At 38.7% G+C, this 12,458-nt stretch overlaps 1 protein-coding gene across 1 annotated transcript; it reads left to right on the forward strand.

Annotated features, from left to right (window-relative positions):
- The first annotated feature begins 1,913 nt into the window (after positions 1 to 1,913).
- LOC130460997 (uncharacterized) lies at positions 1,914 to 6,138 on the forward strand. The gene is made up of 6 exons (XM_056828847.1): positions 1,914 to 3,286; positions 4,225 to 4,942; positions 5,052 to 5,127; positions 5,252 to 5,401; positions 5,487 to 5,545; positions 5,907 to 6,138. The coding sequence occupies exons 2-6, from the start codon at positions 4,777 to 4,779 to the stop codon at positions 6,026 to 6,028; spliced, it is 573 nt and encodes a 190-aa protein (XP_056684825.1). The 5' UTR covers positions 1,914 to 3,286; positions 4,225 to 4,776; the 3' UTR covers positions 6,029 to 6,138.
- The last annotated feature ends 6,320 nt before the right edge of the window (positions 6,139 to 12,458 follow it).

The following is a 12,458-nucleotide window of genomic DNA, read 5'->3' on the forward strand; positions in this document are numbered from 1 at the left end:
GACACCTTTCGTTGGTGACACTTTGAGCAACACCTTATCACCTATGTTAAACTCTTCATCCCTATGTTTCAAGTCCGCATAGCTCTTTTGGCGATCCTGCGCCGCTTGAATTTTTGATTGGATGGTTCGGATTTGGTTCATGGTGTCCTCTATCATTTGAGGTCCCAACATTATGGTTTCACTAATGTCATTCCAACAAAGTGGACTTCTACACTTTCGTCCATACAAGGCCTCAAACGGTGTCATTCCTATACTAGCATGATATCTATTGTTGTATGAAAACTCAATAAAATCCAGGCTATCTTCCCAACCTCCTTGGAAATCGATGACGCATGCCCGAAGCATGTCCTCAAGGGTTTGGATGGTTCTCTCAGTTTGTCCATCTGTGGCTGGGTGGAAGGTTGTACTCATTTTCAATGTTGTACCAAAGCTCTTCTGCACACTTTTCCAGAAATTCGAAAGAAACCTTGAATCCCTATCTGATACGATATCCTTAGGAACTCCATGTAACCTCACAACATTCTTAATGTAAGCTTTAGCAAGTTGTTCCATTTTCTAGGTTTCCTTCATTGGTATGAACACTGCTGACTTGGTCAACCTATCTACCACAACCCAAATTGTATCATTTCCGGTTTTCGACTTAGTCAAACAAGTGACAAAGTCCATAGAAATACAGTCCCATTTCCAGCTTGGAATATCTAAAGGCTGGACCTTACCTTGAGGTCTCCTGTGTTCTATCTTAACCTTCTGACAAGTCAGGCATCTAGCCACAAATTCAGCCACTTCGTTCTTCATTCTTGGCCACCAATAGATCTTTTTCAAATCCTTATACAACTTGACCACCTGGGTGTACAGAATATGTCGTATTATTCCCTTCTCTCATCAATTTCTCCTTCAATTCTCCACACTTTTGAGGCACACACCACCTGCCTTTGTACCTCAAACTTCCATCATCATGGATTTTGAAATCTAATTCCATTCCTTGCGATTCTTTTCCTTGATTCCCTCCAACTTTACATCACCAGCCTGATTCTCCCTAATCTCATCAAATATTGATGGCTGGATGGTTAAGGCATTCATCATTCCCTCAAGACTTTCACCACTTACTATTTCAAGGTTCAAACGTTGCATGTCCTTACACAGCTCGTTAGCAACTACTAACGCATTAACACTATGACTTGATTTCCTACTCAAGGAATCCGCAACTACATTGGCTTTTCCTTCATGGTACTGAATATCCAAATCATAGTCATTGATTAACTCCAACCACCTTCGTTGGCGCATATTTAGATCCTTCTGTGTGAAAATGTACTTTAAACTCTTATGATCCGTGAATATCCTACATTTCACACCATACAGATAGTGTCTCCATATCTTCAATGCAAACACTATGGCGGCTAGCTCTAAATCATGGGTAGGGTAATTGGATTCATATGGCTTCAACTGCCTCGACGCATACGCAGTTCTGCATCAATACACACCCTAAACCATTCTTAGAGGCATCACTATACACATCATAGGTACCACTCTCATCTGGCAAGGTTAACACTGGCGCGGTTGTCAATCGCGTCTTCAAGGCTTGGAACGCCTCCTCACACTGGTCATGCCATTCAAACTTTGCATCCTTCTTCATCAAGGTTGTCATTGGCTTGGCTATCCTAGAGAAGTCTCTCACAAAGCGTCTATAGTAGCCAGCTAATCTCAGAAAACATCGAATATCAGTCACACTTTTGGGTGTAGGCCATTCACTAACAGCTTTGATCTTAGCAGGGTCTACTGACACTCCTTCTTTAGACACAAAATGTCCCAAAAATGCAACCCTTTCCAACCAAAATTCACACTTTGAGAACTTGTCATAACACTGGTTATCTCTCAGGGTACTCAACACAGATCTCAAGTGTTCAGCGTGCTCCTCTTCACTCTTCAAATACACTAGGATGTCATCTATGAAAACCACTACAAACTTGTCCAAATAGGCATGGAACACATGGTTCATCAAGTCCATAAATATTGCAGGTGCATTGGTTAACCCAAAAGGTATAACGGTGAACTCATAATGCCCGTATCTAGTCCTGAATGCGGTCTTTGGTATATCGTGATCAACGATTCTCAATTGATTATAACCTGAGCGCAAATAGATCTTTGAAAAGATTCCTGCTCCTTTCAGTTGGTCAAATAGGTCCTCTATCCTAGGTAAAGGATACTTATTCTTGATCGTGACCTTATTGAGCTCCATGTAGTCTATAGAAAGCCTCATACTTCCATCCTTCTTCTTCACAAACAAGATTGGTGCTCCCCAAGGCGATGCACTTGGCCTAATGTAACCTTTCTCTAATAGATCCTCCAATTGGCCTTTCAACTCATTCATTTCTGCTGGAGCCATTCGATATGGTGCTTTCGAGATAGGCGCGGTTCCAGGCACTAAGTCCATGGTAAAGTCAATAGGTCGATTGGGAGTCATCCCCGGGATCTCTTCCAGAAACACATCGAGGAATTCATTCACTACCGCAATGTCCTCAGGTTGATCTTTGGTCACATGCTCTAGGTTCCTCACATTGCATAAGAAGACTGGGTTCCCTTTACTGAGTAGCTTCACGAGTTCCATTGCCGTGACACTAGTAGAAAAAACCCCTGTTGCAACCCCCTTGTTGCAGCGTACATGTAATAATACGCTTCAACAACCAGTAGGTCAACGCGGGTCAAACTTTATAAAGGGTTGTTGCAGCGTACAAATTAATTGCCCGCAGCAAGAGAGTTTTTTGCAGCGTACAAAGTAAAAGCCCCCTGCAATAGCCCATTTATTTTGCAGCGTACAGATAAAAGCCCGCTGCAATAAAAAAATTTCGCTGCAAAGCTAATTAAGAAAAACATTTCGGATCTCAAACCTAAGGACGCTCATACTCCCTCTTCTTCCCTCAGCTTTCCCTGCGTACTGTCTCACCTCCTCATTCTTCTTCTTCTTCATCTGCTCTCTTTCTCTCTCCTAAATCCCTTCTTTCTCCGCCATATTCCCCCAATTCTGAGGTCCTTTTCGTGAATTCTCCCCCGTTTTCTCGCCGCGGTTTCTTCCCCAGGTAACTCCCATTTCGACGCTTTTTTCTGAATCCCCCCTTTTTTGTTCTAAGTTTTCTCTAATTCGTGGTTTTTTTTGGGTTTTTTGCAAGTAATTGTTGAAATTGGATGACAATTCGTCTTGGTTTTTGTGAAAATTTGCTCGACTCTTTCTCTCCAAGCATCTGGCCTTCGACCTCAGCCTTCGAACTCAGCCGCCTTCGAAATTGAGGAGGTATAGTTTTCTAACTTTTTGTATTTGTTTTTATGCACCTACTTCCGCCGCTAGGTGTTGAGGAGGCTAAATTGTTATGCTGCTGTTGCTCTGCCGCTACTTCCGCCGTCGTCTGTTTTCCGGTGGTGGTAGCGGAGATTTATCATTCTGTTTCCTTGATTGATTATGATGTTAGATTAGTTTAACATCAAACCCTAAGTATAAACTAGGTTTCTGATTTTTACTTGTATAATTATGATAAGCAATTAATCAGATTTATAGTTTAGAAGTTAGATTTGTAGTCATTAGTTGATCTTATTTTCAGATTTAGACAACTACGTCATTGAAGTATAAGTAGGTTATTAGTGTTGGTTTCTACATGTTTTGATTTATATTTTCTGATTTTAGTATTAAAGTATACTTGCTAATTAGTTTCAACCGGTGTATTAGTGATCAGATTTTAAGAGCCATGGATGACAAACTGATTTCGATTTTAATAGGACTCTTTTGAATTGTAGTTTGCATTATTCATACTCTAATTCGGTAATTCTTCATGAAATTGTATTTGGGGACTTGTAGAGGAATATACTAAGCTTCTTTTTCCTCGTGTACTTTATTCACTTATCTGTTTTGTGTCGTTTTTTGGAACTTTCTATTGATTTTATTTGAATTTAAAGATCCATTACGTGTTTGGTCTCATGTGGGGATGATAGATTTTGCCTGATATGATGTATCAAATTGTTAAATACATTATGTTGGTTTTTTGTTGTATTTGTTTAGTGTTGTTCAATGTTCAATTAGTCTTTACCCACTTCATAATTGTACTAGAAAATCATATTATCCTTTCTCCCTGGGCAAGGGAGGGTGCCTGGCTCAGGGACGAGCCTGATTAGCTAATGGTTGTACTTTAAAGACGCTGTTGTAATTTTTTCTTCGCTTAACTGTTTTTCCAATTTCAGGTTTAGGGTCTCGAATCAGCAATTTGTTCAAAAGAAGATGAGTTGTTGTCCGAGTTCTGGATTCAATCATCAACCATGTAGCCAATCTCAGAAGATGTCCATTGGGGTGGTCGTTGAGTCCGTTGCCAAATCTCGTTGTGGATTCATGAAAGAGGCTGGTGTTTCAATCAGGCATTCACAGAAGGAAGCATCTGATGCACAGTATTTGACGGTAAAGCACAATGTACAGAGTGGAGTGAAGGCCTCTTGTATTGTTGAGAGAATCTTTCCACCCCTTTTTTGTGAGGCTCTATGTCTGGCAATTCTTCTTGTATCTGTTACTAATGAGACTGACATCAATCCTAAATGGAATGATTGCCTAGTGTCTGGAAATGCTAAATAATCTGTCTATACCATGGCCCTTCATCTGTAAAGGGTTTTGTGGAGAACCCGATTTCCTCAAGGCGTCATCAAGTTTAATAGTTGTGAGCGTTTAAATGGGAGTATGAGTTCGAGACTTTTTCTTAGGTCACATTTGGCATGCCTTAAATTTTCGTTTTATGTTTATTATTCATGAAATATGGACTTTTTTGGGCAACGTATCCAGAAGTAACTGTTCACTCATCTCCAGAGAACGGAAGTAGGCCTGTTCGGAAACCTGTGGTCTTCCGACGTAAACGACATAGCAGTCATGATGTTGACTCTACTGATATCAGTCCTACTTTGTATACTCCAGAAGGTACACCTCAGTAATTTTCATTGTGCTTCTATATGCTAGGGTCTTTTGCTTCAAGTGGGATTGATCTTTTGTACTTGGTTATATATGTTAATTTCTTCTGAGTTATCAGAAAGGGGCAATTCTGGTGATGTGTTAACGGAATGCTTGGATGAAATTCCAGAGGACGGAACCGACGGATTGGCCAGGTTATTCTTCTCATTCTCAAACTTGGAGTCTTGGAAAAACAAAAACAAAAAATTGAAAAGAACTTTTTTCTACCCTGATTTATATCTATCTTTTTAATTCTAGTTTTTCTTGGTGGTATTTCAGAGTGGTTTCGTTGTTAGGCTTGGAGTTAGAAAAGGTTAAAACCAAAATGAAGTCAGTGACAAACAAAAAATGCTCAGAAATACTGGTGTCTGCTGCCGAAGAAATTCATTCACAGCTGCAGAATGTTGAGTCTCAGATTCAGACAGATTTGTGAGTACACTTAATCTAACAATCTGTGGACTATCGATTCATCATTAGCTTCGTTTCCTTAGTTTGATTTCTGTTTATGTTTTAGAGTGAAACTAACAAGCCTCAAGACATCTAAAAGGAAACATCTGGAGACAAGGCTTGAAGGTAATGGTTATAAGATTTCAATTGGTTCATACTTCAGAGTCGCTATCTAATTGAGACCAAGTTTGATGAACTGCAAATTAATTCTGTGGTGCTGTTTTTCTATGCTTAGCCTTTTCCTAGCTGATTAACTTCGCAAATGTAAATGAACATAGCACTTCTGTTTTGTAATCATGCAAAATGTTGTGAAGTGGATGTAACTGGAGCTTAGCAATCTCTAACTATCAACTAAGTGTATTGTTGTAAGACATGTCTAGGGAAGTTCATTAGATAGTTACATTGTCATTAGTTTCTTGAATGTTAAAATGTGATATTTAATTTGTATTTAATCTAATGTTTAATTTAAATTTCTGTTTTTGTAAAGGTCTACACTCCGAGGATTGCGCCTTATGCGAGGAATTTGATGTGGTTCGTGAGCAATGGGCTAAGTTTTTTACCAACAAGTATTTATTATTGGCTTTAGCGCGCTTGATCGAGTTGGTTTAGTTGTTATAGAATAAATTTTATATTAAAATGTATGTTTATGTTGAAATTGGAACATATATTTAAATGTAATATGTGCACTTTGGTTTTGGGATATATAGTATATAAAACTCCAGTTGTTGTTTTTATATTTGTTATACAGGTTGCGTTATTCTATTATTGTTTTGACAGGTTTCTATATTTGGTGCAAGGCACTCTAGGTATCCCTAAACAAAATTAGAATTTTCCCGCCAAAAGTGCTTTTTTGAAGCGTACATATATGTGTACGCTGCAACAAGGGTAAAAAATTTCGCAAAAATTCAGACTTGTTGCAGCGTACAAATAAATGTACGCTGCAAAAAATTGAGTAATTCAGACTTGTTGCAGCGTACAAATAAATGTACGCTGCAAAAAGTTGAGTCTTTTGCAGCGTACATATATATGTACGCTGCAACAAGTCCAAAATTTTGCCAATTTTTTGGCACTTGTTGCAGCGTACATCTAAAAGCCCGCTGCAACAAATCACTTTTTGCAGCGAACATTGTACGCTGCAACAAGTTCAGACTTGTTGCAGGCCCCCCAGTTGCAGCATACGATGTACGCTGCAACAGGGGTCTAAAAGCCCGCTGCAATAAGGGTTTTTTCTACTAGTGTGATAATCCCTATGTTCTTAGGTTTACCAAAACGACGATACGACACTACTTTGCCTAAGCTAGACCTCAAGTGAACCTTCTGCTTCTCACAATCTATTTTGGCTTTGAACATGGCCAACCAGTCCATTCCTAGAATTACATCTAGCTTTCCTAATTCAAACTCGATTAGGTTAGATAAGAATACGGTCTTGACTATGGTCAAAGGCACATCTCTATGGATTTTGGTACACTTCACTATGCTACCAGTAGGTATGACTATAGGTACTTCAATTGTTTCAGGCTCTTTCAAACCTAATTTTCCCAAAGCGTCTACTGAGATAAAAGAATATGTTGCACCAGAATCAAATAGTACTTTAACTAAAACGGAGTTAATAGAGAAAGTACCCGCTATGATGTCAGAGGAAGTCTCCGCTTCTTGCCTAGATATCACATTCAGCTTCCCTTGGGAAACTCCTTTGATATAGCCACCTCCATTGGTGTTTCCATTGTTGTTTCAGTTCCCATTCTGCTTTTGGTTTCCTTTAGGATTTCCATGGTTCTGGTGATTGCCATTGCTATTACTATTGTTACCACCTTGGTAATTCCTTTGGTTTCCACCTCCATTTCCTCCATTTCAGTTCTGATGATTCCGATTATTATTCTGGTGGTTACCTTGGTTAGGCTTTCCATTCTTAAAATAGCATTCGTACTCCCAATGGCCTAACTTCTGACAGAAGCTACAGGTCACTAAGTTTCCGTCACAATCCTTTCCAGGGTGATTCATGTTACAGCGCCTACGGTCGTAGGTTCTTACTCCATTCCTTCCAGACTGATTTCCACCACCTTGATTGTTGCGATTTCCACCATTGTTAGCTCTAAACTGGAAATTCCTATTCCCTTTGTGCTTCTTAAAATTTCCTTGATTTTGTTGGTTACTCCCCTGATTCGAGTTCCCAACATCCTTTCTTTTCTCAGCACCTCCATTCTTCCTTTGTTGTAGCCCATACAGGTGAGCAGCTTTTCCGTACAGGGTGTCTAATGAGGTAAAGGTCTCTCCAGACAACAACAACTGCAAGTCCATGGTCAATCCATTCTCAAACCTTTGAGCTCTGAGCTCTTCCGTTGCCACCACTTCCGGTGCAAACCTAGACAACTCTATAAACTTAGAATAATACTCCTTTGCAGACAGACCCTCCATTTTGAGTTCGATGAACTCCTGCGCCTTTTGCTTCTTCAGGTAAGGTGGGTAAAACTTGTTCCTCAATGCGGTTTTAAACGCTTCCCACCCAAAGTTAAGTGTGGCTCTAAGGGTATTCTCACATCGTTGCCACCATAAATCAGCTTCACCTCGAAGGTAGTACACAACACTGTTTACCCTAAGGTTTTCGGGGCAATTCACAGCTACGATAAGCTTATCAAATTCTCTCAACCAGTTTTTAAGCACACTTGGTTCAATCTCTCCGCTATACAGTGGAGGCTTTCTTTGAGCTATTTTCTTAAACATTTCCCCGGCCGGATCATGCACTGGGTTGGCTCTAGTTTGAGCTAGGTCTCGAACTACCTCAGCTAGTTGTCTAAACACTTTAGAAATCTCTTGGTTATCCATATCCCTTCTCCTGAATAGAAAAAAAACTAACTTTAATATTGGTTGGACACGACATTACTAAGGCACTAGTTCGACAACGAACCTACTCACCACAAGAACACAAACAACACGTGCCCTAGGGGAGTTGGCGCCAACTTTGGGCCTTCTCTCCCACCTATTCGATGCATGAAATTTTAGATGGTTGCTAATTTGACCACCTTGCACATAAAATTTCACTGAAGAAATAACAATTAATCCCTTTGCGATACCCACGAAACTTAGAATTGAAAATTGAACTTAAGAGATAACGAAAAGGAAATTTAATGCTTTTATTAATGCTTCAATGATAAAGTCTTACATCCATCAATGATATAACTTTTATTTCTCCAACTATAATAGAACTAATAACCATAAGTAGTAGCTTTGCCACTTTATTATTCAACAAAATAAATAACTAAGGATTACATTTCTCTAAAGACTAATGTCATCACGACGATCATTTCTTTCTTTGTATTGCTCTGGAGTAAAGTCTTGATCTTTAGGATCATCCAAGTCTTCTTCCGGATCAAAGTCTTCATCCATAGCCTCATCATCCTGTTGTGGCTCACTATCAACCACATTGTTCTCTTCAAGCTCATCCTCAGATCCACTAGATATCTCAATTGTTGGTTCAGGAACTACAGGATTAGGATTCTCAATCTCAGCTACATCATCATCATCCTCCTCAACATCATTAGCTTGCTCATCATGAATCATGCCATCTTCACCATCACTTTCTACTCCTCCATAGCCCATACCTAGACCCGCAGAGTATTTTCCATCCTCATAGCTATTCTCCGCAACCTCTAAGATAGTAGTGAGAACCTCAGTATCATACTTCCACCTAACATCTCCAGTCCCATATTTGTACCAATTAGGGGTACCATCATTATAGTGCATGTCACTGAACTTGTTCTTGAGGTCTATGTAAGGGTTCTTATGGGGAATAACCATACTAGCCATCATATCCTTTTGCCTAAGGTGAGGCATATCCGTGGTTGAAGCAAAGTAGTAGCAAGAAAACACAATCTTCCGAACATACATATGAGGAGTCTCGTTATCCAGTTTCTCTAGGTATCCTAGACTTGAGAACTTAGAAGGTAGCATCTTAATTCCTGATAAATTCACAACTAAAAAGTCTTATTAACGCGTTTCCATAGAAATTCCAACCCAAAAAGGATACAATAAATAGTTCGTGGAGCCATACAATTTCAATGCACAAGTATATGCTCAACGTGAATTATGATGCAAATAATCATACAAGGCAAGATAAAACTTGGTCAAAACACATACATGGCAATAATTAGATCACATAATCACCTAAAATGCATACTTAAACTAATATGCCATTCTTAATCTACCCATTCCTCACTTGAAAGTAATATTAATTTTCGAATTAATTAAGAAATAACTCCTAACTTAGTTGAAATTATTAAAATTAAAATCAAAAATTAATAAGAATTATCAATTTAAATAAATTAAATTCGGATCTTAATTAAAAGAAAATCCGAATTATTTATTTATTTTTTTATAAAAAAAATTCGAATAAATAAATAAATTCGGATATTTAAAAAGGAAATCCGAAAAATAAATTGAATTAAATTCGAAAATTTCGAATAAATTAAGATTTCGAAAAAAAATAATTAAATTAAATAATAATCCAAATTTTCAACTTATTTCAAACGACCCAAAATAATTGATATTTAACCTTTAAAATATTGAGTACTCAAAATAATACGTTTTGACTTTAAGAAAATAATATTTTAAAAATCCTAAAGTTCCGCATTAGTCTCCGATTACCACTTTGTAGTATTGCTTACTACAAAGAAGGAATGAAACTAAGATCTAGTATACCACTATGTAACACCCTAATAATTCTTTGCTTTTATAAAACCATTTTCCAACTTAAAATAAAGGAATTACTAAAGTATTACCGCCACCGTGATAACGGTTAAGGCTATTACCAGAATTACGCAGTGGAATTTAATGTCAACTAACTTTTCAAAACATAAATAATAAATTATCGAGGCCTCCTACAAGTTGGAACCATAACGGCCCAAAAAACAAAGTAATAAAATTCAACGAAACCCAAACATAATTAAAGTATAGTTAAAAATAGTTTTAAAGTACGAAAGCATGCAACTCTCTCAATCATCCCAAGCCACATGATTTCGATCGTACTTCGATCTACCAACCTGCTATATTATTCTACTCCCCAACAATGCAAGTGCAAATGATGGATCATCATAGGGTCATTTTGGCAAAGGCCATGACCAAAAGTCACAAAGCACGTAGTCAGCCAAAAGCTGAGTACTTACAAGACTAGAGTGAAATAAAACTATAAACATGCATCACTCACTAAGTACTAATCAACATGAAAAAGCCATTTAATAATCAACACGTAAATCATGAATACAAGACTCGACCATTGACTCGACTCTTGACTCACAATTTAATTAGAATAAGCTTCGAACGGGCCAAAAGAATATTCCATAAAGGAAGGGTGTTGGGAGCCCACCAAACACCATAATAAATAATAAATAACGGACCATACCGAGTGTCGGGCCATACCGACGGAATTCCAGCGCATAGATTAAATGAAACAACGTCTTGTATCATTAGTAGGAGAACGAGTTTTCCGGCAAGTCTCCCCCCATTGTTCATACTCAAGGTATATACGTTCCAAGAGTTTTGAAGCTTGTTCTGGTTGCACTTTACGTTTATTAATATTTTATTAATGGTGAACTCGAGACTCGAACACACATACATACACATACAGTTAATAAACGACAACCAAAACAATTCATTTTAATTCCTTTAGGACTTGTGATCAATAAATCAAGACGTATTGAAATTACTACCAAGTTCCTTCTCACAAAGTGAGATTCCACATCATGCCTGTTAACATGAGGGTTGTGCCCTTGCACGACAAATCCTAATTCATTTCATACAAAACATTCCCAACTGAACCCTACATGTGCGATGGCTTACGTGAGCTAACCCTTCACATGTGGTAAAATAAAAAGTACAATGTGGTACGAATAATTGGCTCAAGAGTATGCTAGACATCCCGTACAACATAACAATAAATAATTCATCCCTTGCATGTGAAACAAACCATACATGCATAAATATTGAACAACATGATTGACAATGAAATCCATGTTGCGATTAAAGCGAAAATTAGAACAAACTTATCTGATTCGATGAACTGAACGAAGAACAATTGTTGCGTCGTGGACACCCACTGTCCTAAAAGACGATTCCGCGCTACCTCCCGGTGCAGTAGAACAGAATGCGGTCGCCCTCCAGGATTAGCGCAACTCCGACGTTGTGTGCACTCACAAAGCCGGATGGAGTCAGAACGTATGCCCAAAACCGAGAGCAATTTTGTGTGAGAGTAAGAATGTGTTTTCGTATTTTGTGTGTATGATTTTCTGTGAGAAGGGAACTGAAACTCTGATTTAAATAATTAGAAGGAAAGCATTGCAACAGACAAAAACGGCTGAGGGAATGAATGTTGCAACAGCCAAAAACGGTCAGAGACATTGAATGTAGTAACGGACGTAATTAATGGTAATTAATCCAACGGTTACGTAATCAATACAGATTCCCGTAACAATGACTTAAGCAAAACGGTCCAGTTACCAAAAAGAATAGGGTTGACCCACAAAACCCACCCCACGCCCGCGAACCGCATTCCCAAGTACCAAGTACCAAGTACCAAGGCCCAAGGCCCAAGGCCCAAGGCCCACGGCCCACGGCCCGCGGCCCGCGGCCCGCGCCCGGCCCGGCGCGCGCGCGCGTGTGTGATGTGTCCACCCATACCATTCTCACACTTTCTTAAACAAGAGTTACACTCATTCCCCAATTAATAAACAAGAGGAATATGAAGAGTTTTTCCAATGTGGGACTCTTGAATTTTCACTCACCCTTTTTTCCTTTGTGTTTCCCAATGAGAATTTCCAACAATCCCCCACAGGTTCGAATATGCGGAAAAGAAAGAAAAGAAAGGAGAAGGATATTGGTTTTGGGCAAACAAAACAATTGAATAGGTGTCAATGTCTTTCGACTTGAATTAACACTTAGTGACATTTAAGCTATGATCTCTTTCCTACCAAGTGACTTTCGTATTGAACTTGATAGGGAGATAGAAACCCGTCACTTAAAGCACGCAACTGAATATGTATGACATTCT

Source organism: Spinacia oleracea, chromosome 5 (assembly GCF_020520425.1).
Source record: "Spinacia oleracea cultivar Varoflay chromosome 5, BTI_SOV_V1, whole genome shotgun sequence".
NCBI classification, from domain to species: Eukaryota; Viridiplantae; Streptophyta; class Magnoliopsida; order Caryophyllales; family Amaranthaceae; genus Spinacia; species Spinacia oleracea.

Coding starts and splice junctions, on each gene's coding strand:
- LOC130460997 (XM_056828847.1), top strand. CDS start 4,777: ATGAAATATGGACTTTTTTGGGCAACGTATCCAGAAGTAACTGTTCAC. Junction 5,402..5,486: donor TCTCAGATTCAGACAGATTT/GTGAGTACACTT, acceptor TTTATGTTTTAG/AGTGAAACTAACAAGCCTCA. Junction 5,546..5,906: donor TCTGGAGACAAGGCTTGAAG/GTAATGGTTATA, acceptor GTTTTTGTAAAG/GTCTACACTCCGAGGATTGC.